Below are 26,377 nucleotides of genomic sequence, written 5' to 3' on the forward strand. Positions count from 1 at the left end.
CAGTCTGCGCGCTTAGCCCTAACTTAAAGCGGCACTGTTACATTCGCTATCTAGATGCTTGCATTCTCTTTTGTTTCCTAATACACACACGGTGGGCGAAAATGGGGCGTCGCGTTTCACGGTTTTACGATGCCGTGCCTAAATAAGTAAACCAATAGCGCGACACCTTGGAGCAGACGGCAAGAATGAAAGTAGGCTTAAGCGCAGCAGGCGGCCATAAAAATGGGGTCGTCTGCTTTATTTTCCGCTATTTGTCACCCGCGTTTACAGTCGAGAGGAAAAAACCTGCCCTCGTTTTTTGCCTATTCTTTTATCCGGATGCTTTTCTCGCCATTTCTGTCCGTTCTCTGCGCTCTCGAAGATCACGGCCGATTTTCGAAGCCTCTTCGGTCGTTTACGACCCACCGTTGTCCCTTTTATTGAGAGCGGGCAATGTCAATTGGCACGCCATAATCGTTAGGCCTACTTGGCGCGCTGCCGTCGGAGAATGGATGCTGGGAGCACGCCTGTGAATACTATTAGCCTTGCGAAGCGGGCGGTATAAAACGTAACTCCAGTATACCGTCGTGTTTGCTGGTATTTGCATTGAAAAAAATGGGCTGCTTGCTTTATTTCGTACCTCTATTCGCGAGAATTTTATAGAGGAATCAGTCGACGTGAAGAGAAAACAGGAGCTCTTGGGAAATCGGCCGATCTCTCTTTTCATTGCCATTCAATGGTATTGGTGCTTCACGTGAACTGATTGTCGATTCCCTGTCGACGCCGAAAGCTTTGGGGCTTGCCTTTCTTTCGAGTGCACGCACACACCGCGTCACCCTAATGTGTCGGTATAAGATGTGACGTCTGCTATTTCGGTGTCGTCTGTTTCCATGCGCCTGCACTTTCGTGATAACGATCGGTGTGAACATTTCTTTGATTTGGCTACAGCAACAATGTCATTCTCAAATTTCCTTGAAAGAACCGTTTGCCATTTTATCGCCGTAGATATTTCGACTCGCTTTTTTTAGAAGTGCGACAAGAAAATAATGATTGCGTGAGAAACACTGCTCGCTTTGCTTTCATTTATTTATTTTTACCCTATATTTTCCGAAGAAGAGCGACGACATTTCTCTGGCTGACGTCATTGGCATATTTTGTGTTTCACGCGCGTAACGCTAGCATATTCGTGGTGCTTGCTCAAGAAGTTATATGCGCATCAGGACACGTTAAGTACGTGGCACAAATGAGAAATTTGCGAAGTACAAATTAGGCGAAGCATATAGCACTGATCCCCTTCGCTGAAGAGTTTATAAGCCAGAAGAGGCGTGAATAATAGCAACAACAAATAAACGAAAGCTAAGAGATAAAATGAAAGAAACATACAAATGATGCACCGAAAACCTCCGTTGCATTGACACCACCGAAGCGATCGCTGTCGGCGCTGGTTACTGTCATGATGCTGTGCTTCATTTCACCGCTCCCAGATGGTGAAACCGCCCCCACCTACCAAGATAACTGAGTATTAGAAGATGTGAGGAATATACGGCGAGTTTTTCAAGGCTCCCGTATTTGCGTCGGTAGCGCAGTTCGTAGAGCTCCCTGCACCCATCGTCGCGGACCGAGATGTCATGGGTTCAATTCCCAGGTCATTCAAGTCAACCAAACTTCTGTTTTTTCTAGTCATCTGTTCGGGTGCATTTTAACAACGTCACTTCCGTGAGGGATATGACGTCGGAGAAGCCTTGGTGGAAAGTGGCATAAAGCACTTTCGTGTTGACAACTCGGGAGCGATGCACTTGGTGGAGATGTGCGACCAGCACAGCTGGCGGGCGCGAAAACTCCTTTGTTTATTGTATAGGAGATGCGTAAGCGTACGGCCTTTTGTAAAGTGCGGCCTTCCATTGACCCCGTCATCCGACGGCATGGGCGTTGCGTCTTATTTATAGCGTTCGTCACCATTTAGAGCTGCACCTTAAAAAGCACACGGCGAAACGCATGCATGGCCAGAAATTTTAGCAAAGTCACAATTTTCCTGATCTGTGCACTTCTCCATGTCAACTTTACATGTTGTCCTGCAGAGGGCTTCCATGCCACCTCCAGTAGACCACCGTATAACAACGGGCGGGAGCAGCCACAAGCGCGCTAACGCAGCGGGCAACGGCGAGAAAACCCCGCTGTTGTTTTAGGGGCGAAGCTCCTTAAAGCGGCACCCGTTCGTCCCTCGTAGTCGTAGTGCGTAACCAGTCGTAACGCTAGTACCAGATCTTGACCTCCAAGGTGGTGCCGGTGGGAGATTTTTCCTGTGCGTTGTTGAACAATAAAAAGTTCGCAGCGTGCGCGTTAACTAAAAGCCGAATTCTTCTGTCTCTCATTCCCCATTATCAGCCATTGGCATGTTCCAGTAGGAAACGTTAGTAGAAGTGTAAGTGTTAGGTAAAAGCCGACTTCTTCTGTCTCTCATTCCCATTAGCAGCCATTGTTTATTTCCAAGGTAGTGCCTGGTGAGATTTCTCCTGTGCGTGATTAAACAATAAAAGTTTTGTTCAAAATGCCGTTGATTGATGAAATAAACCAACGAAAGATGCCAGATGTTTTCTAAAAGCAAAACGAAAGAACGCCAGATGTGTCTAAAGCAAAACGAAAAGACGCCAGCTGCTTAACGAAAGACGCCAGATATTTTCTAAAGCAATGCTTTTCTAAACAATGAAAATTCACAGCGTACATGTAAAATTAAAGTGAGCTGCAAGTCGTCATAACTCTAATCGAACCTTTAGTATAAGCGCGCCCGATCTCACGTCGGTGATGATGTACTGGGCAGAATTCACGGAAGATTCACGGTTTACCGATGAACCTCCGCAGCTTCGCCCACTCATCATCATTCACTCCGTGGATATGCTGTGATTTTTTTTTTTGGTCTACGCATGCATCGATGAGCTGAAAACGGTCGTAACAGCTCTGCTGTAAAATTGAGGAGCCATTCCACTTGTGAAGATGAACCACCACCGAAGCTGTTTAGCACACGACACACAGCTGACACAGAATTTCGAGCCATATCCGGTCACACACACTCTGCAACTAAACACAAAGTGTCTGTCCAGAAAGTACTGTTCGAATACAGCGCATGCTCCTTTGAAGTTTACCATTTGATAAGCATGCGTCTTTTTGCCGCTCCTGGCGATGTCTTACCTGGAGTACTGCGTGCGTTTGGCATCTCATGCACAGTCTTGAGGAGACATTTTAGCAGCATGCGCGTTTTTGCAGCATTCTGCGATTCGGGACATGTCGTCCTCTCTGGCATGCGCTTGGCGCTTCGTGCATAATTTTTGGTTGCGGCCTATGTTGGTGTTTCATGATTAGTCCATGATTGGTCCATGGATTGATGTTTGAATCATTACTGGTCCATGATTGGTTTTCGTCCATTATCGGTGGTTGCCGCCCATCTGTTTGCTTCTTCATTTTTGGTGGGCCATTTGTGAGTGGTGGGATTTACCCAATGTGTGTGGCACATACGTTGGTGTTTGGCGCCCGTGTGCTCACTTGTTCATTTCTAATCGACGAGTGGTGAGTAGTGAGGTTGGCCTAATTTATGTGGCACATGCGTTTTTGCCCGCGGACGGCGGGCATATGTGATGTCATAGTGACGTCACAGATTTTGGCGACCTATGACATAATGACGGTGTCATAGTGTGACGTCATCATGACTTAACATGTCGCAAGAATTAGTGACGCCACCACCGTGGACGCCACTATGACGACGTCACAGTGTGATGTCATCATGTGATTATGATCTTTTTTGCATCGCTCGTGTTGACGCCGCCGACGCCGACGACTACTTTTCGTGTTTGATGTGCCATCTGAGGTCTTCGCCTTAACAAAACTGCGGCATCAATGGAGATCTATGGCCGCGTTTGAAAGGACGCTTGTAAACGGGAACATTCAACACGCACCCCGCGAGATTTCAGTCTCCGCGCTCGACACCACGGGCTTTGCCCTCGCCGGTTTGTTCATGGGCATATTTTTTTTTTTTTTTGTTACGTCAAACTTTTTGTGAACGACAAAGCTAGGCGATCGGGGGTAGTGCGCTCTATTCCCCGCTGATTCCTCAAGCGCTTCTTTTCTTGCTGATGTCTTTTCTTTTAAATGTGTTGCTGAACGCTCTCTTAACACCGCTACCCACATACAACTCTCCATTTCTCCCAGCCTCAACGATACGCTAGAACCGTGGCGTCGCGTGCATCTTAAACGCTGGAGTAAGCTTTTATCTTACTGCCTGTTTTGTTAGCTTTCATGATTCCGACAAATATGGCAAGGAAGATCACAAGGGTGCTTCTCTGTCCCAGGATTACAGAATAATATAAATAGATACAGATAAAGATAAAAGAATCGCGAAACTCTACGGAAAGCATAGAAGGTAGACTCGTAGTGTACCTAAAAGAGGAAGAGGGTTGTCGCGGACGTTACATGGCGATCTTGTGTCACTCTGAGGACAAAAGGAACATGTCGGCTGCTTTAAGGCTTAGACGCGCGCGAGCAGGGTGTGCGTGTATAGGGGGGGAGGGGGTGTTGAGGGGCGAGGGTTGTCAAGTGACGTCATCACAGCCTTCGTGATGTAATCGTGTAATGTGTTGGCCGCAAATCAACTGTGAATGAAACGACACATGACGCAGTGGAGGGACTTGGCGGCAGTACCCACCACGTGTCTTTGATATGAACAAATATGACCTGGATAACCTTATGAAAAAGCGTACGAGCACTCTTGCTCGTACGCAGTCAACAGAGTCAACATTTCTCTTCCATCATTATGGCGCTGTGATTGCGATTAATGACATCTCTATCTACCGCAATGGATTGCGTGCCTCGTATAGACATTTTGGGAGTACCATCTTCGTGACGTCTTCGTCTGCTTGCCACAAACGTATATAGACGGTAAGGATTAATGAGTCGTGTCATGTTGATATTCAGCAGCGAAGCTGTGAGGTAAAATCGAGCGGCTCGAAGAGTCAACATCCACTGTCGCGGTGAGAGCTTGCGGAACTAAACCAAGCTCAGCCTCGTTTGTGCAGTATGATTCGTTGCCTGATGATTTCCTAATGCATGTGCGCCTGGTTGGACCACGCCCACAAGGCAAACCTCGGGGACATGTTTCTTTCTATTGACGCAGCCTACTTTCGCGGAATTGCTTCCATTGTTGACATGTGGCGTTCACGCAGAGTACGTATTGCAGCGTCCATGCCTCTGGCTACACCTTTAGTTTTCGTGCTTAGAAGCGAGGCACAGATTACACCCACTCTGGTGACATCGTAGGTAAGGTGTCGCACTGAGAAGCACGAAGGTGCGGGGGCAGCTGCCGGCCACGGCGGCCGCATCTACATGGGTACGAAATGCAGGAACGGCCATGTACCTCTAGTGCGCTGTCCATTTCAATGTGCCTTTTTTGGTTAAGACTTGAGAGGTGGTGGACAGGTTCCAATCGTCATCGACTACTGAGCGGGATCTATTATATCGACGCACGCGAAAATGAACAGGATCCAATCAATGGTCCCTTACACAAGAGATGGAACCCCCCCACCGACCCCCTCTCCCGTATAAGTTACGAAAATTCACGTCATCTGCTAGAACCTCCAATTGAAAAGTTAAATATCTTAAGACCTTATCAACGAAGGAAGGGGAATATAAGGGCTCGGTTTCTTTGTTAGACATAGCATTAATGACAACCAACAGGCAATCAAGCCAAGGAAAGTAAAGGGGACGTTCTTTGTAGTAATTATGATATAAATGTGAAGGAATTGAAGTGGACGAAATGACAACTTGCCGCCGGTAGGGACCGAACCTGCAACCTTCCAATAGCGCGTCCGATGCTTTACCAATTGAACTACGGCGGCGGTCGGCCTCCCGTCCACTTTATTGGGTATATCTGCGCATTTATATGTGGTAGTGTTTTGTAGCCATGACGGTGAGTAGCCATGACTCCGTTATTTCATTCATTGACTTCGTTAATCGGCGCATGCTGGTTTGACGATTGTATTAACTCTGGTACTTCGAGGTCACTTTAATAAAAAAGCAGCGTAGAAATAAAAATTCGTCATTTCCATGGATTGCACTATTCCCCAGTTCTGGAAATATGGGTCATTAAACGCTTTCTATGCAAGTGAGCCGGCGATACCGAGTACAGTTGTAGTCCAATTTCCCGACTGTAATATGCCGTCGCGAGATATCCGTGAAAAGTAATTAGAGAGCGTCGATGGGTTTCCTGTTTCAAACGTCATCTAGTGGGCTATTCATTCAGCTCAGATGGAGTGTTCACGCGTCTGTAAAAGATGATTGCTTGCTGATACTCAGTTTCCTGGCATACGTTGTCTGTGGTATCGCATAAATTTTTATGAAGCCGTTCCACGTTTGAAAAGGCGTCAAAATCAGACGGTATATTGCGAACATTTCTCGCGTGTGCTACAAACAAGCGAAAAGAACAACCTAAACAAAAAGGAAACAAGTCTCGCGAAGATATTCGTTTCATCTTCGCATACTCAATATACGCAGTTTTAGAATTTGCATATAAATTTACCCCTTAGCGTTCACGAATCCGAACCCCTAGCGCCCGTCTACAAGTGCATCCCCCTTCGCTCCAGACATTTTAGAATTCGTCCTGTAGCTTTTATTTTTCTGTATTCAAGCAAGCGTCGCAGCAAAGTACGGGCGACGTTCGCTTGCTCGTATTCCGTTACTCGAAGTCATCTGCACGTAATCTGCAAATAAAGCATCGACAAAAGCTACAAAAAAAGGAGGATGGGGGGGAGGAAGAGGGGTGGCGTTGCAGCGGCTTTTCATTTTTTCCACATCCAAGGCGCTCCAAGCGCCGCCTTTATCATCTGCGGCTGTATGCACGGCGCCCGTGTACGTATTGCCGAATCATGTGTACACCCAGAAGCCTTGACTTCACTTTTAGAATAAAAATGTGATCCGAAGGCTTTGTAGCTCCGTTCGACGACGGTTTGGCTTACAAATTGCGGGCGTGAATTATTTCAGTCAATCGTTTGACGCCAGCTTTAAAAAATAAAACAAAAGAAAAAAAACAGAGTGAGGAATCTTCAAGCATACTTGAAGATATCCTATTCTGTTTTATTTCTGGTTGCTTCGTTGACTGAGTTCGTATTTGCGACAATATTATGCCGTACCCATCTCGTTGCGGTGCGTGCAAGCGAGGAACTCATCTGATGCCAGCACATTGGTGACTGTTTGTACATTTTCATTGTCGAAGCGGCGAATGCCGTTTCTTGACTTTGTTTGTAGGTCTCAAGAAAAGCGTATGTATGTATGTATGTATGTATGTATGTATGTATGTATGTATGTATGTATGTATGTATGTATGTATGTATGTATGTATGTATGTATGTATGTATGTATGTATGTATGTATGTATGTATGTATGTATGTATAACGCACGTACACATATATACGTTGCACGTAATTTCAATGACCCCTGGTAAAAAATTTTCTCCAAAACCGCACGGTGTCGCCAACATAAGAAATCTTAACTAAGTGCCGTAAACGTTACCCTACTTTATTAAATGAATTCTTGTACGTCGCCACTGCTGCATAGTCTTGAGGCCTCTCAGACTACTACCAGCATGGTGTACGCTATATTCAGCGTGACCGTGATCAGTATCAATACAGTCAGGTGCGATATGAAGTTTATCGTGCGTGTGTTGACCGGCGTGTGTTGACAGTGAAAATCAAGATTACGCATTCTTCTCGCCCTCTTTGGTTGTTCCATGCTACAACAATCGCCCCTACGAGGAACTATACAACATTTATCTGTATTTTAAACTTTCCATTCGTTGCTTATCAAGGGTATTCGGCGGCTCTTATCTGCGCGGACCGTAACAAAATTGCTGGGAAAGATCTGGTAAAGATGGTGCTTGGCAATGCTTCGTTTGAACGGCTGCTATGCATAACGAAATATATCGTGTAGTCAAAAAAAAAAAACGAAAAATAAACGAAATAGAGCTGCGCTTTCCTGAGACGGGAGTGATCGCAGCTTAAGGAACAGCAAAAACACAGAGTGACGCTTGCCTGATACCTCTCTCTCTCTTCGAAACGGGATTCTGGGCCGTGGCGCTGTCCTATTTCTTGGCTGACGCTCACGCGATAACCTTGGTATCGCGCTCTACTGTACGCACCTAGGTACAAGCGCACGCTTGGGTATGCAAGTATCACGTATCACGCACGGTGCCCCGCCAAGGTGGTCTAGTGGTTATGATGCTGGACTGCTGACCCGAAGGTCGTGTGATCGAATCCCGGCCGCGGCGGCCACGTTTTCCACGGATGCGAAAATGTTTCCGGACCGTGTACATAGATTTAGGTTCAGGTTTAAAGAACCCCAGGTGGTCAGAATTTCCGGAGCCCTCCACTACAGCGTCTCTCATAATCACATCGTGGTTTTGAGAAGTTAAACCCCAGATATTATTATTATGAAGTATCACGCACACACGTACTACCTCACAGAATAAAGCTTTCACGTTTATAATAGTAGTAAGTATTGCCTAGACGGGTTTGCGAGCAAGTGGTGCGAGCGGGCGAGCGGAGTAGTAGTAGCATTCAGAGAAACTAAATACATAAAAACGGAGAATAAATTCCTATGGTTATCTGGCGTTTCGGTTAATCGCTTATATGTTTTTCTATTACCTTTTTTTTCGGGCCCTGTTTATATACGCTATCCAAGCGAACTCTCTAATGACCCACGCATAACAACGGAATCGGCAGACAACCTCTGGAGGAAAGCTGTGCAAACGCATTTCTATAGACGGACACGGCCTTTAGAAAACTGCCTCGACGCCCTCATATCTTCGGTCACGGCGCAAAAAGGAGCCGAAAGACAAACGAGCTTTCGCGCCTTGGACGGCTTCATTAAGCGCCTCTCAATACTGACGTCGCCTGTTTTGTTCTTAGCTTCGTTTCTTTGCCAAGCAGCGTCCAGTCTCGCTTCGGTTCTCTTTTCTCTCGTCCTGCAAACCGCAAAAAAACTATTTTCCGAAGACGCTTCGCAAAGTGGACTCCCGTCGTGAGAGGGTGTGTTTGGGGTGTTGTCGGGGGTGTCAGAATAAATGAACGGTCCGGAATAAAGACGCGCCAGCGTTGGAACCGGATTTTCACGCCTGCTGCCTATCTATATACACCCCGAGTGTCTGTCTCTCCGCCGACCGTAATGAATTTTTTATCTACGTCCTCGCGCTTCTGACGAGGCACGGGCGCGCGCGCCGTGTGTTGTTTCTTCACAGTGCTCGTTCAAGATTGCGTTGTTTTTTTGTTTTTTTTGCTGGCTGCTGACCAGCCGGCGAGTCTTTCAAGGTGCCGCCACGCGTCGCAGTGCGGTCAGCCGGCAAAAGATTCGTTCTCGCCCTTGGCGACTTCGTCTTGCGTGGCCATGCCACGTCCCGTGGGAGACTCGATTTTTTTTTCTAAGGAGGTGACGAAGACGTATCATCCACGCTGATCGCAATTCTCTTAAAGGCAGCCATGCGCACCAGCCTGTGTACATACATGTATGTGCCATTTGTATATTTATGTGTGTGCTGCACATACATCTCTCCCTCTGTGTAGCATAGAATGTGTACTTGCTTGAGTGCACTTGGGTTTCGTGTGTGTGCGTGCGTGCGTGCGCGCGCGCGCGCTTTTTTTTTGTAGGCCGGAAGCTGTTTCAGCATTACTGAAGGACGTATGTATGGTGAACAATTTCGTCGTGATGCAGTGGCAAGTTGTCACTGTTCACTTTTTACGTGTACAAGATTGTACATTTTGATGTACGATGGGGCTTTCAGCACAGAAACTACGTCCCTTGGAGATGTGCTTGCTCTGTAGCGCATTTGCTGAGGTGCAACCTACAGTAAGCACACAGTGAGAGGCTGCTGCTACGATATTTTTCTTCGATTCATTTCTCGTCCGTCACACACAAATGCCATTTTTAAGTGGTATATGTATAGAAACTGAAAAATGGCCTCCGACAAGATGACACGAGCGAATACTTGCATATTCTGGATCAATAAATTTCGGGGATACCTTCACTTTTGTGACATGTTTGCTGGCTATAACGACAGACGTATCGGTGTGTACATGTGACAACATTCCTGGCACATATCATGAACGACGTCCTCCACTGGTAAAAAAAATAAAGAGATCGATACAGCCGGAATCGTTACATGGGTAGGTAACAGTTCGAACAAAAAGCAAACAAACAGGTGCCTGTGTGAAGCAAGAAACGTTCACAAAAAAGAAAGATAGAAATAAATAAATAAAAAGCCGGCAGATATCACGCATGTAATGCGAAGCAGCCAGCAAAGAGCTGCATACATCGTCTTGTATGTCATTGAGGAAAATGCGTGTCATGATTTTCATGTTAACTCGTATTACTTATGTTCGTCACACGGTCACGTCGCAAGATACCAATTTTGGTGTATATCACGCTGGCGAGACGGCCGCCAGCGCACCGTGACCGTGGCACGTAAGTCATGCTGTACATGACATGCGTGTCATGATTTGCATGTTAACTCGTGTTTTTATGTTCGTCACACAGTCACGTCGCACAATACCAATTTCAGGGTAGATCAAGCTAGCGAAACGGCCGCTAGCGCCCCATGAGCGTGGCACGTAAGTCATGGTGTACATGACATGCGTGTCATGATTTGCATGTTAACTCGTGTTTTTATGTTCGTCACACAGTCACGTCGCACAATACCAATTTCAGGGTAGATCAAGCTAGCGAAACGCCCGCTAGCGCCCCATGAGCGTGGCACGTAAGTCACGGTGTACATGACATGCGTGTCATGATTTTCATGTTAACTAGTGTTATTTATGTCCGTCACACAGTCACGCCGCACAATACCAATTTCGGGGTAGATCAAGCTAGCGAAACGGCCGCCAGCGCCCCATAAGCGTGGCACGTAAGTCATGCTGTACAATTACATGCGTGTCATGATTTTCATGTTAACTCGTGTGTTATTTATGTTCGTCACGCAGTCACGTCACGCAATACCAATTTCGGGGTAGATCAAGCTAGCGAAACGGCCGCCAGCGCACCATGAGCGTGGCACGTAAGTCATGCTGTACATGACATGCGTGTCATGATTTTCATGTTAACTCGTGTATTATTTATGTTCGTCACACAGTCACGTCACGGAATACCAATTTCGGGGTAGATCAAGCTAGCGAAATGGCCGCCAGCGCCGCATGAGGGTGGCACATAAGTCATGCTGTACATGACATGCGTGTCATGATTTTCATGTTAACTAGTGTAATTTGTGTTCGTCACAGTCACGTCGCAAGATACCAATTTTGGTGTATATCAAGCTAGCGAAACAGCCACCAGCGCACCGTGAGCGTGGCATGTAAATCATGCTGCACATGACATGCGTGTCATGATTTTCATTTTATGACTTGTCGTTAATGTTCGTCATAGAGTCATGTTACGCCATACCAGTTTTGGTGTACATTAGATTAACCAAGCGGCCAGGAGGGCACAAAATCGTAAGCGGATAGATAGATAGATAGATAGATAGATAGATAGATAGATAGATAGATAGATAGATAGATAGATAGATAGATAGATAGATAGATAGATAGATAGATAGATAGATAGATAGATAGATAGATAGATACGCTCAAAGTCGCAGAAGTTCACTAAGAAATGCTTCGCATTTAAAAACGGCTGGCTCTCCGGTAATCTACACTAGAAGTAAGCATAAAATGGCTACCGGCAAAGCATATCGGTTGGAGATGATGCTAGCCACAATGGGTATAGTGCATGTTCGCAAGGAAACACCACACCACATCACATCACACTACACCACACCAAACCACACCAAACTATGCACTGACCTATAGAACGCCATTGTGTCGCATACTATTGTGCTTTGCATTGTGTATGCGGCCGTGACGCTACGCTATTGCGCCGCACGCTGCGTGGCGGCATCTCTCGAAGGAGATGGCAACCCGCGCCGCGAAACCCGCAAGCCGCTGGTGTTTAAAAGAGCACAGGAAAACTTCATGGCGTTCTGTATCGGCGCTTGGAACGTCGCTATTGGAAATGAGGAATAAAACATCAGCGTAATAGAACACACAGTTTCAGCGATATGGTAGACGAACATTAGGAAGAACTAATGTTATTTGTAATATTTTTTGTGACATGTTTTAGCAGTAGCTAGCGCATGTAATGCAGTCCTGAGCAAAGGCTTGAGAGCCAGAGACGGCGTTTTTAAAAAATCTTTTGGGCGGTTGCACGGATGTTCTTGGTTTGTTTTCTCAACGATGTCCGGGTGGTTTCGTTTGAAGGTCCGCATAACGGCGCTGGCTTTTGGCTGTAAGTCCTTTGAAGGTCTCTGACAACGGGAGCAAAAAGGCACATAACGCTTAAAAGAGCCGAAAATCCTGTACTACAAGAAATGTATTGAACTCTGATTAAAACAACATAGTTTAGGTAAATATGTATCGACAACCATTTGCACAGCAAATACAAATCGTCATAATCCTGAACACCATCGTCATCAGATTTAGTACACGTGAGCCTACGTGCAAACTTGCATGTAGACTCTATACTGGAGGTTGATGAACTCCTATAACACGGCTGAAAATATTATCGTGTCTACTTAAAACACTGTTATACATCTCTTGCAAGCACTGCGGTAATGTTTTTGCGTTGCATATTTTTTCTATCCGGACTGCGCGGTGCCTTTGTTATTCTCACAGTGCACATTGCCGAGCCCAGCAGTTTAACGAAGCCGCATACTTCACAGCGGGGAGCTCACGTGCGAGCTCGTTCGTTTCGAGATATAGCTGAGGAGAAAGAAGACCGCGCATGCGCGCTGCCTTTCTACCTGCGAAAGGGGCAGCAACTGTCGAGCTCGTTCGAAGAAAAAAGATATTAATTGCGTGGAGCGTGCCCGGCGGCTTCCATCTTCCTCGCACCTAGCCTAAATCTGTTGTCTCAGTACGCACAGCGCTGCGGCTCGGGCCAGTCGAACACTTTTGGCGTGCCTGCCTTTTCAATGTGCCGCCGCGGCGACTGCTGCCCTTCGAGCATCTGGCACGAGCCTCAACGGTGGCGGCTGCTTTGTGACGGAGCCAAATAATTGCCTCTAAAAGAGGGGAGCGTCATGATTAGGCGGGACTAAAGCTAGGTGATTAAAACGTCACGTTAATTGCGGGGCCGTGATTAAAATGAAGAGCTTTCCCTCCCCTCTCTTTGTTCATAAGGGGTCGCTTTAAACCCGCTTATTTTGATGGCTCGCAGCTTCAGGACGCGGGCCTTCAATTATGGCGCTGCGCTATTGAGCATAATGTTGCGGGTTTGAATCCGTGCCGCGGTCTGGACTCGGTGCTGCAACAGCGAGGTTGTATTCTCCGAGTCTTTACGTGATCACCGAGTTTTTTAGAGAATTCTTTTCTTTAAGATTGGTTCATTCTAACCGGATCATTTCACGTGCGTGCAAGGCGAAGCTTCGTGAATGCGGAGGCGACTGCTTGTTCGGACAGCACAGCGTGTAAGCCCCGCGCGTTATCACTCGTCTCTCTTTGCGGTGAGGCGCCAAGAGGCGTGCGCCCTTGCGGGCGCATCACAGCCGCGCGCGTTCGTATGCACACAATCGTGAGAGGTGCTAGGAGGGGCGTGGCCGCTCGTGGTCGCTGGTAAATGGCCGCCGAAATAGAGTGCCTACGTTCCTCACGAAGGCCACATAGGTTAAAGAGGGGAGGAAACAGTGGAGGTGTTACGGAAAGAGGGGGCCGAGGAGAAAAGCTTAGTACAATGTAATTCTGCTGCAGCACGAAAAAAAAAAGGGGGGGGATTGCGGTTGACTTGAAAAGCGTCTGACAGCGTGGTGAGATGAAGTTGAATGCTAATAGTGTTCACGCAAGAGAGGGAGCTCTCGGAAAAGTAAAATAAACGCAAAATAAACGCACCCTGAGTCTGGGTGCGAATGCGGGACCTTTCTGGACAAGCACCGCATGTCCAGAAAGGTTAATTTGATTTCGAGAGAGGAGGCCGCAGTGAAGGCAGAGAGAGGGATATGTGCTGCCCATTGTTTGACTATAAATTATGCTGGTTTTTGCGTCTTACATATTTGCTTGTTCTACATTTGTTCATGTTTCTTGCTCAACGCTCTTCTAGTCCTATCATTAAAATTCTAGCGCAGTAAGCAAGCATGAACAACGAGGTGTCCAGGTAATGCATTGCCGGACTGAGCGTAGGCCGGAGTCAGCATATATGCAAACTCCGTTTATTGTTGTTCCAATTGACTTGTTGGCTGGAATGTTCCAAAATTACTCTGTATCTGGCAAGAACTATATCCATTGTACAAAAACTATGCAGGTGCACTGAACTTGTTATAATTGATTCATTTATTTGCAACTTACTTGTGGCTTGCAGCTCAAGCAATAGGGAAAAGATTGTGCTCTTATATTTATACTTTTCTACTGACTTAGGACATTATTTGTTGTTCAGTAATAAACGCTAGTCATAATTCCACTTCTCTTCTGTTTCGCTACAAATCTGGCGATAAAGTCAAATGGCATGCTATATGGCTGGATTAAGCCTGTGTTTTTCCTCCTTTTCTTATCTAGCCAGCGGCAACCGTTTATTGCGCCGTCACAAGCATTTCTAATCTCGCCAACAGCTCCGCCAACCTGATATCCGCAAACATTAGCGCTTTGCTTTTCTCCATAAGCTTATGGCAGTTCGCAGATTACTGGGTCACTGAAACAGTGTACGGCGATAAGAAGGCTTGTAGGGGCATCTTGTAGCCGTCTTGACCAACTACAGCACGTTGGAAACTTCTCTGTGTCGCACCGGTCTTCCTCTGAGAAACACAGCCATAAGAGTACTCCAACTAACAATCACCTTACCTCCGAGATTTACACGAGCAGTAAAGCAGAGTATACAACTCATTTCAGATTTATCAGCGCGTTTCTCGTTCAAGTCTGCAATATCAGATTTCCTCATCAGCGTCATTGCTGTCCTATAATTGTCTAGTAACCAGGCATAACATATATGGTAAGATGTTTGCAGTCGAATTACATATGTCTATTTCGAACCTTACGGTTAGACTCAAACTGCCTATTGTGCGAGTCCCCGTAGGAACGATACGAGAAACAGCGCGACACACGGGACAGTGAAAGAGACGGACCAAGCGCTGGTCCGTCCCCGTAGGAACCAGCGCTTGTAGAGCCCTCAGTGGCGGCTCTGGGAACCAGCTGCGGGCCGTGCTCATCGAGAGGCGATCCGCGTGCGACCCCGGATGACCGGAAGACTACGTTCTCCTCACTTGCAGCGAGCAGGGTTTAATTAAGACGCCAAGACAGCAACTTGGCAGCGAATCGGGGCACCTTCATGAGCAGGAGCGAAGGGCTTCCATTAACGCCTCTGGTGAAGCTCAAAGGCGGCTTCTTCTACCAGACTATGGATGAGGCTCGCACGGCTGTCCGGGCACGCGTGCACGTGTCTATTTATCGCTTCGTGCAGTCTTAGTAAAGAGCCCCCTCCTCCCCTCACTCTATAGCGCCATCCCTCCCCACAGCCCCACCTCCAGGTCCATTGCTGGCAGCGCCTTCGTCGCGCCTTTCATGTGTTCGCCGCCTTTTCATTAATTTTCCTGGACTCCGCCTTCTTTGAACGGCTCGTTTCATGCGTTCAGCAGTGCTGCCAAAAAAAAAAGAATTAATCAGCGTAAAATTGAACTTTGCAAGGGCACGATCGATGAAAAAAGAACTGAAGGAATGATTGCAAAGCATGGCTATTAGATGTCCTCGGCTACCGCTAAAAACACACGCTCAAGTTTACGTACTGAGGACAGCTTAGTCACATTGTCACTTTTCCCGTTAATTGGGAGGCATCGCCGGGCAGATTCCAAGGGCTCACGTATCGGCCCCCCCAAACGCACCACGAAAGCGCGCACAATTCAGAGTAGACCCTTTTAGTGCGCCAGCGAACGCCGGTTGTGGTCCAAAGACCGAGTCAGAGCCAATAGTTGATAACACAAACAAAATGTATTCTCAGATAAGGCAGTACAAGCATCGCACAAACATGCATACTCGGCTGGTATCAATTACAACTCACAATATAACTTAGACAGTGTTTAAACAGCGGGAACAAAACAAACAAATCACACGCTACAAATGCAGTCTCATGCATTACAACCTATTCAAGAAAACTAAAAATCTTAAATATTCATCACGTGTCCAATATTCATCAAGTGTCCATCACGTGTCCAATATTCAAACGTGTCCAGTCCTCAGTTCTTGGAACGTAACTTGAATGTTGCTCTTCCAGGAAACACTCACGCAAACTCTAGCGCCGATCGTCGTTGTTCCCTTGCATCGTCGCCACCGAATGTTTCTCTTCCAGAAAACACTCACGCAACTTTTCACTGCTCACACGAAATCATCACGCGATTCTTCCAGATCGACTGACCGCACACGTCATAAAGCACGTTTTCTTTGGCTGACGGAACCGCACTCAAGATTCTCCGTAACTGCACGTTTATATCTCCTCGCTCCCGGGTTCCAGAAGCTTCTAGTGTCTTTTTCAGCGTGCAGCACAGGCAAAGCTAGGGAAAGTGCAATTCTTCTCGCCGGTTCCACTCGCGGCGGCGTCGCTCGGCGTTGCATCACCTCTCCTTTCGTGATGTTCCCAAACATGGTCGGGCGTTTGATCCGAGACTGCTGGTTGTCGGTGGCCGTTATGGCGGGGGCGGGGGGCGCTGCGCGCGCGGTGACGGGTAACCGCCGGCGCCGGGATTTTGTATTCGTTCTAAATTGGTGACGTGCGCCCAATTATAAGCGCTCGTTTGTGACATATCCTCGCCGCTTAAAAATTACCGCTCTATTACGTCGATTGAAAGCACATCGCTTTGGTTCTGTGTTAAAAATGCTTTCTTTAAGCACCCATTTGGTGTCTGTTGCTCTCAAAAATCGTCGAAAACACAAGGAAATTGCTGTGTACACACCACTGTCCATCTCGAAGACGAAGAAAGTTTGCACACATCCACAGATCAAGGGCATCCAGTCATTTTAATGATTTTAATCAAAATATTTAAACGTATAGCAACCTGACTGCCTCTCGGCAAGTCTATTCCGCTCGACGCGCAAACTCAAGCTTTATGATCAAATATCAAGTGGCCGCGTATAATACAAGTGAATCATGACCCGTGTTCACCTATTGTTCTTATTTTATAGCGGATAGTTCATGTCGCTCATAAGCCGGACTGTACAGACACGCGTCATACTAGCGAGAATACTACGAGGCTATAAAATTAAATATCAAATTAGGCCACAAATGATTCGCTTCTCAAAGCCAAGACGTTCACAAGAGCGCAAGATGTGTCTTTTTCCTTTTGCTTGTGCTTTTTTTTTTGTGCTTGCGCTTGTGACGAGTCACCTTATATGTATCTCGAGTCTGTGTTGGTTTTGCCATTGCTTATTGTACTTGCTTTTTTTGTTGTCTGTGTAGCGATTATCTGATTACATAATGTACTTCATTACATTAAAAACCATTCTGGCTTTGCGAACGCTCTCCATCTTTCATGCCCCGTAGTAATATCACTGCGTACAACCATCTACTAAATCTGCCAAACTACATAAATAATTAATGCACTGCTGTAGGCTGTGAATCAGTGACCACAAGCTGAGACAGATAATCGCATTTATAGCATTACCTGGCTTATCGAACTCAAGCGGCCGGCTGTGCCTGATTCCTTGGCATATAAGTTCGCGAGGGAGCTTGCGCTAAGTAGCCCTCTTTGGACTTCGTACTTCGCCTCGCCGCATCCTCGCAGCCTTCGGATCCCCCTCTGAATGATTGAGATCCTCGTTCCGAGCAGAGCCGAGTCTTCCTACAGCGTCGGTGTTGGCATCGCTGAGCTTACACGCTTCACTCGCGCAAACTCCCGGATTGGTTAACTTCTACCAGAGCCGTATCCACTTGCATACGGGACTGGACTCGGGATTTAACCGTCGCCAGGCCCACTTGTAAATGCCTAATGACGCGCCGGTCCACGCGGGCTACCCATGCTTGCACGTTTCAGGAGAGTTGGCCATCCTTTATTCACGCAGGAACAACTCTTGTTGACCGAAACAGGCGGCTGTCGTGCTTTGGCCAGAACAACGGAGTCGATGCTGCTTCTATTCGATTGGGATTATAGGCTTAGGGGATAACTACCGAGGTGATATAGCGGATAACAGTGTGCGTCACCGTGTATTGTTGGGAGATAGAGGATTCGCGGATGGAGGATTCGTGGTAAGAGATAGAGGATTCGTACCGTGTTTTCAGTGTTGCACACTGGGAAGAAGCTTATGTTGAATCGGATGTTTGCATTCGAGGCGTAACTTATTATCAGTTTCAAGGCGCCAGGAGTTGCCGCGTAAGAAGTCACACCGCAGAGAATAATGACATAACACCTTTGGACTATCTAAGGTGCCAACCAGACGTACGCTTCCGAACGCGGTAAGGACACGTTCAGTGTCAGGCGCGGAGCCCCGATCGGGTGTTGGCGCTCGTCGACGCCGGGGGCTTGAACTACTAGCCTTTCACGGGCCGCGCCATAAGCTGATGCGGGCATCGCGCAAGTGAACGACCCCACGTTATCACGGCAAGTGGACATCGTTTCCGGCGACTCACGTTTTTGCTTCAGAAGCGACTGCTGTGATCGTGTTGCCGCACGAGTGTTTGCGATAAACCACGGCACCCAGGGCAATGTCAGCCCGTTGCGGCTTCATAAACTGCGTATCACTGATCGTCGCTATGGAAAGTCGTGCACCATTGCAGATGGCCCGCATGCACTGCAGTCGGCCAGGCAGTCACATCAATGGCACGGGTGAAGCAGCGTCCGTACGGCTGTAGCACTCGCCGTTTTAACAAGAATTGCAGTTATCGTATGAGCGAACTCGGCAGACTTTTGTCGTCGGACAGGCGCGTTGACGTCGCCGTTGTCCAGCCACAGCTAAAGACAGGGCGCAGAAAGTGTGACGAACAGTTCCTAACTGAATAAAGCAATGTCAAGAGTTATTTCAGGTCGGGTCGAACGCAGGATCGTACGCTATGCTCGTTTTCTGACGTTGCCGTTGGCCAAACTTAAACGTGGCTAACCAGCAACACTGCGCCGCCACGACAAGACGCGCGCCAACCGCGCCCTCTTTCTACGCCGGGGTCACGCGACGCCGTGTATACGAGGCGCGCGTGCTGGCGCGTTCCGACGCGTGCATCTGGTTGGGTCTGAACCTGAACTCTTGAGAAATCCACCGCATCGACCGAGACCTCTGGCGGTATGACTCTGTTGAGCTGAGCATCAGTTTGTTCGTCGTAAAGATAAGGCCTTGAGACAAGCCCGAGTATTATATTCACGATTACCCGCTGTGCATGTTCAGCAGCAAAGGTTTTCCGATGCTCAGCAGCAGGGGTGCGGATTTGATTATATGCCAAAGCAACCAAATTTACTTGTGGGCAACATGCAAAACGCCAGTTTGCTTGCTTTAGGTGCACAGTAAAGAACGCCACTTGAACATTAATCCGGAGTGCCCTATTACGGTGTGCCTCATGATCGTTGTATGGGAAGTAAAATGCCAAAACGTAATTTTATTCACGTAGGATGAAACTCAGTTGGGCTTATACAAACGAAGCAAACATGCAGATATTCAGCAAAAAAAAAAGCTTCACATAAAAATGGAGACGTATTTTGTAGAAGGGCCTAAGGCAGGCTCTGGCCTGAGATATCTAATCCTCAACCTCAAGAACTGTTAATCTCTCGTCGACACACGTTATCATTCGTGGACATTCATCAATACATTCGACGGGGACAGGGGTACGTATATTACGTTGTCATAACCGAAACGAGGGGTCGTCTTTAGACTGCTGCATTACTTTTTTTATTTCGTTCCACAGGTGGTCTAGTATCTGACTAGTAAGGAATCTATGGTTATATTTCATGAATTTAATTTGTTGAGGACACTTGAAGTTTTCGTTATTAATTCATTAAAGCGTGCGAAAATTCTGAGAAACGGACCAGTCGAGGGCAATCATCATCAAATGCGTATAGGGATGGGAAGAAAAGGCAAAAAGGGGACGCGTGAAATGTAATCGCCGCAAATGGTTTCTTTTTTATCCCCTCGGTCACAGCAAAGCGTGCAGAACAACTGGGCGTGATCTGTTTGCGCGGGCACAATTTGTCTCCTTGCCAGAAGAGTCCCTCGCTCAATCTTTCAACGAAGTGTGCACAGCTCGCCTGTACCTCCGTCCAACGCACGCGACCGCACATGTTGGCTTGTCCAGCCACGCACCCTGGGCGACGATGGATGGCCAGCCACTGGCTGGCTGTTGTTGCGAACTAGGTCCCCCTGTCATTGCATTTTCGTATCTAACTGGTGACTCGTACATTGGCGAATCCGTATACAAATAACCTGAAGTCCTGAAACTTGTCCCTAAACTTGGCCAACACTTATTGTTTGTTTGTTTGTTTATTAATACTGTCAACCCCAAGCTGTGGTTTTTACAGGAGTGGAAAACACATACAATGAAATAGCATACACAACAAACTCAAGCGAAAAAAGAAATAAAAAAGAAGAAATGGTCATGAAATACGTTACAAAATACACTAAAAGACGAAATTAAACACAGGCTTGTGCACTTGCATTCTGGGCATTGAAAACAACAATTAACAAAGAGAGAGGCAATATACATTGACATCGTGAATTACAGGAATAAAAAAAAAATAACAAAAAAAATACTATGACGCATCTGTTTCGGAGAAAATAAGCGATTCTAAAGCTGCAGAAAACGCTGCGATAGAGGAAGACATCGCGGCTGTGTTTGGTAGTTCATTCCATTCTTTAATTGCCCTCGGAAAGAAGCTGTATTTAAATGCGTCGTTTCGGGTAGCTGGTGGCTGTATATATAAAGTGTCTGTATATATAAAATATCAGCTATACTGATATCCTGAGGAGTCCCGCATGTTCACGACGCAAGCGTTAATGTCTGCCAAAGCTCCTCCAGGCCGCATAGGCGAAACACCCTTTTATTGCTGCATCCCAATCGCGCATTCTGCGTAACTCATGGACAATTGTCATGCTAGTCAGAAATACCCAGCTTCAGCGTCAGACACTGAATATTTATGTAATAGATTGAGCGCAAATGGACGGGCCAAAAGAAGACAAGACGACTAGACGAGCGCTTGTCTTCTTTCTTGTCTTCTGTTGTCCCGTCCATTTGCGCTAAATCTATTACATAATGAACCAACACGCCCAAAAGAGCATTTTATTAGGTTACTGAATATTTTATTCAAGCAAATATGTAGGACATAGACATTTTAACCCTTTTATGCACAAGTTTCGACATTAAGAGTGATAGAAGCGCCTGTCTCACGTCTATTTCTGGCCGTGGAGAGCATTCGATGGGTGCCTCAGCAAGGAGGGCCGATCCTTCACACATACGTGCAAACATATTGGTCACGGGGTGTCATGGGGTGGTTATCTCTACGCGACAAAACAATTGATTAGCCTACTTTGCTGGATTCATATTTGAAAATAGAGTCTCACTGACCAGTTGTACTGTGAAACACAGTGCAGATTTTGAATTGCCAGAAAGCATTATTTAACGTCTTCCGAAAACCTTCCCTTTCAATTTGTTCATTCGAACGTCTGCATCGGCTCTGCTCACATGTTTGTGTGTTCGTTGGAGTTCACTTTTCTCCACCACCTTCGCAGAAATGTGCCGAATACTATGACTCCTATGGTTTTTGCGAGATCTTACACAGTGTTCTGGAGCAAAAACTATTTGGAGTACTCCGCCCCAACTGTTCCAACGAATAGACTTCATAGCCTACCGGTAATACCGTTTCCTTCTTACCGTTTCGCTTCTGCCGGATTTTTTCTGAGCAAAGCACCTTACTAGAATGGCCCGCTTCTTAGTCTTCACCCACTAGCACTCAAATGGATCATAGAAACCATCTTATTGTGATTTTATAATATCTTGTTAACGATTCTACGCTAACAAGATTCACTAACAAGAGCACACGCAGACACACATATGGACAAGCGCCACAAGCAGCATACAAGCTCTCCCTATGTTCGGTACGTGGGTGCTCTCTAGAGGACGAGTCTAGCTCCGCAGCGCGAGCGAACATCGCGGTCGCCTACCGGGGCTGCGGCTGCTTTGTCGGCTGAATGATGGGGGCTGTCGCCACGCGGAAGCCCTTCGCGTTCACGCACGTCCGAGCACGCCCCAAAACAGAGCCACGCATGCGCACTCTTCGTCAACCACCGATCGTTTGCAGCCCCAACCGCCACTGCATCCTTTGGTTGCTTTCGAGGATCCCCCCCCCCCTCTCTCTCTATGGGTGTGTTCAATGCGTGCTCACTTCTGGCATTTCGCGTCGTGATCCCGAAAATCAGGACTTTTTCATTTCCGTGTGTTGTCTATTTCGGCCTTCCTGTCTTTCTTTGTCCGTTTAGATCCAGGAAGACACTATCAGTGATTCAGTCAAGTGGCACAAATTGATATTGGACTGGAAATAACTTATCGAAAACCCATTTCTGAATTTAGATATTCCAGCTTTTCGTTATCAGAGGTAAATAAATACCGATGTTACCTGCATGTAGGTATCGCTGGGCATTTATTGGACTTGGCAGGTGAACACAAAATGATGCTGATCTTACAAGCAAATGTATTTCAAGAACGAGAAACTTCGACCCTACAGATCTCGTAAATACCGCTACAACAGACGCACCCTAATACGAGCGTTCCCGTTGATTTGACAAGCGACACATACTGTTGCGGAATTTCATGAGTGACTTCTTTCTTAATACACCCGTGAAGATAGACATAGTGTTCATAATTAATAGGGAAAAATTCAGAAAATCTAAATGTACATCAGTGAGAGGTGGAAGGAAAAAAAGTCGTAGAAGCAAGTATGAAACGGTTTTCTGCGGCAAAAAAGCTGACAAAATCGTTTGTTTTCCTGGAATGATTTTTGTGGTGTTCTCTGCATGCAACGTTATAGGGAATGAAGAGGGTACAAAGCACTTCACAGGTAACCGCACGGTCCATATGCTAGGCCAGTGGTATCAAACACGCGGCCCGCCACGGCCCGGCGCTACGTCGTCAGGCTCCTAGGCTCATCGCCATGTTACATGTTAGGAGGTACCTACTTGTGGGAACAACGGTAATCCTTGCTGAATATTAACAAGTCTGGTCAAGGATCTACAGCTGCGTTCTACCACGAGGATCACCTCCGCACAAGACGTTTCTGTGGGAATTTCTGCTCTCGTCGCAGCTAAGTGATGCCAGGCATCAAGACAGCGTGTTTAGAATTTTAGCCGTTAGTTTGCTCTTCACAAGGAATAAAGTTGTATGTCTTTGCTAAATGGCACCGGCATGATTCTCTCGCCTATTGCGATTGATAACGCTTAACTTATTCGGGTAAGATAAAGGGATGTGCCTGGTCCGAAGCACTTTTTTCATGGGGCACCCCACGTGGTCACCACATGCTGAAACACATACGTGAACGAGAATGTATGTTTCAAAATGAGCGTGTTCAGATTTTAGTGCTTCTCGAGATCGGTATCGATAAGGTTCTCGAATTTTGACGTCAAACCCCCTAAAAAAATGACCGATATATGATATGGGAAAGGCCTTGTTTGAAATGGCAGAGGTAGCTGACATGCCGAGCTCTGCGTACCGCAAGCAGTAAATGGTGTATATAAATGGCTAGCCGTTAGTATCCTAAACGAGTGGCGCGTGGCCGAGTTTTGAAAGCGGCACGGCGCAGAGCGAGGAGTCGCAGGTTCGAGTCCCCGTGGTGCGCTTATATCTATCTATCTATCTATCTATCTATCTATCTATCTATCTATCTATCTATCTATCTATCTATCTATCTATCTATCTATCTATCTATCTATCTATCTATCTATCTATCTATCTATCTATCTATATATATATATATATATATATATATATATATATATATATATATATATACGTATAGGGGACATGACGGCGACAGCAAAAACGTGCCGAGAGTGGCCATACCATTGCTATCGCAATAATATCCAGGATCGGATGAAATTTATGCCCGGGCCCTCTGCGTGGTCGAGTCGAGTATTCTACAACAGAGCTACGCAGGTGCCTGAAACTGCTTCGCAAAACGACCCTATAGAGGCGTCATCTCGGGCAAGGAATCGCGTTAACATATGTAATACAGCGTGGTAGAAGAGTAAAATAACAACCAGGCGTCACACAATGCGAATAGCGTAAGGAGTGGGTCGTTTAATACTTCCAACCCATTACAAAGGGTTCAGTCACAATTATTCATCGTCGTCAGCTACAGAACCAATAAAGTCCACATAATGCCTTACAGAGATGGAGCGGGTACTTCGCTTATCCGCATAAATACGAGTAAGGACGTAGTGGGTGCTGTCCTCCTTCACAAATATTATTATTTATGACAGAGTCGATACCTTCAAACACAATTGGCCTTGCCCCAACACGAAGCTGCGCTCACAATTCGCATTAGCCAGTGTCGTAATCGTCGATGATTTTCTTTTATATTATTTTCTTTTGCACACTTTCTTGTCTACGTAATCATTTTTCGTATTTTGACAGCCGTGACTCAGCTAACTTAGTGGAAATATGCCGAGTTCATTAAGTTCTTGGCTCATTTTATTACCCCCGCCCTTCCTTTCAATAATGCACCATTAACGAGGCATTGAATATGGGCCGTCAAAATCCGTTTCGCAAGCGCTGTATAACAACTAACTCCTATAGGAGTTAGTTGGGCTGGGTACTTAATGATGGCATCTGTTTTTCTTTCCTGCGCCTTCCTTCTTTTCCGTGTTGCCTTGTCAAAGTAAAGGTGGTATTAGAAGCGTCATTTCTTAGTACAACCTAACATAACTGTTTATAGCGCTCCATTAAATGGATAAAAAGTGCAATTTATAGATGAAGGAGGCAGATGTTCATTGGCAGTGCCAGCAATTTCAGCGCTTCCGTTGTGCCTCAGCTCCATTACAATGAGCAGAAATTGTTGATTATGCCCATTAAACGAGAGAATTCGGTCGTGTCAGTCTCCGCGGTTTCTAAACTCACCGCACCTGTCTACTGTGTCCTCCAGGTGTGGTTCCAGAATCGTCGGGCCAAGTGGCGCAAGAAGGAGAACACCAAGAAGGGACCTGGTCGACCAGCCCACAATGCGCACCCTCAGACCTGCTCGGGCGAACCCATCCCTCCCGAGGAAATCGAGCGACGAGAGAGGGACCGGCGGGAAAAGAAACTACGCAAGCAGCTCGAGAGGCAGGCCAAGAGGCTGCAGCAGGTGCGCCTGTGTTGTGTCACTATCGCGGCGTTATTTTTTTAATGGCCCTATCGCAATTTCGTCCGTCATCCGTTACCATAATCCACCATTATCATGGAATGTTTACCATCATAATGGTGGATATTGTAGCGGCCATAGCGGATACAAGGTTGGTGTTCTTGTGCGCCTGACTGAATAAACAATTAATCCCGCTTAAGCATCCCCCTCCCTCCCGCGCCTGAGCAAATGCGAAAGCTGTGCGTCTGCGTGCCGTTGACAACTCTGAACGGGGCATGAAAGACAGCTGTAAATCATAGCTACATCTGGGCAAGTTTAGCGTATTCACCGGGCCGGAGTAGACGCCTGCCGTGTGCATCTGTTGATGCGAATAAATGACCTTTTTCATTCCTGATTCAGGCTGGTCTACAAGACGCAGAGGCACAGGCTTCTCACTTGCTCGGAGAGGGACACAACACCACTCATCCTGCCTCCACCATATCGACTACTGTATCCACCAATCTCATGGAAGACATTTCATCCTTATGGTGGATCATAGTAATGGATAATGAAAAAATTTTCAATAGGGAAGCGATCTTCAAGTATATTATACGAATGTCATGCTGGATGTCAATATTGTTCTGTGAATATCATTTCACACGCAGGAGTCGCAACACATTTTCGTAACACGTCCAACGGCACCCACGGAATGCTATTCAACATTCGAAAACGTTTGCTCATTTTTTTCGCTAGCAACAATTAGAAATGGCCAAGTGTGTAAAACAAATTTGCGGATTTTCACTTGCCAGAACTACTGCGTGATCAAGGCCTAATGCGGTTTCTAATGGCAAAACGTTTCGTCAATTTCATTGCATTGGCAGTGCTTATTAGCAATACGAAGCCACTATGCAAACTTAGCTAGTTTGATTAACGGAATAGTGACCGTATTTCGATGGGGCGAAATGCAAGGACACCTGTCTAGTTAAGTCCAATTTAAAACAACCCTACGCGGCTAAAATAATCACGAGACCGCTATTATGGCGTACCCCAGAATCACATTGTGGTTTTCGTTAATAAAACCC

At 46.6% G+C, this 26,377-nt stretch overlaps 1 protein-coding gene across 1 annotated transcript in view; it reads left to right on the forward strand.

Moving 5' to 3' along the window:
• Positions 1-26,377, forward strand: part of LOC119399317 (homeobox protein unc-4 homolog) — a 111,344-nt gene that overhangs the window by 78,265 nt on the left and 6,702 nt on the right. Inside the window, exon 3 of the mRNA XM_049417337.1 lies at positions 25,119-25,319. Within this exon, the coding sequence (XP_049273294.1) occupies positions 25,119-25,319 (201 nt within the window). The remainder of the gene's footprint in view (positions 1-25,118; positions 25,320-26,377) is intronic.

The sequence above is a fragment of the Rhipicephalus sanguineus genome, chromosome 7 (genome assembly GCF_013339695.2).
Source record: "Rhipicephalus sanguineus isolate Rsan-2018 chromosome 7, BIME_Rsan_1.4, whole genome shotgun sequence".
In the NCBI taxonomy this organism is placed as follows: domain Eukaryota; kingdom Metazoa; phylum Arthropoda; class Arachnida; order Ixodida; family Ixodidae; genus Rhipicephalus; species Rhipicephalus sanguineus.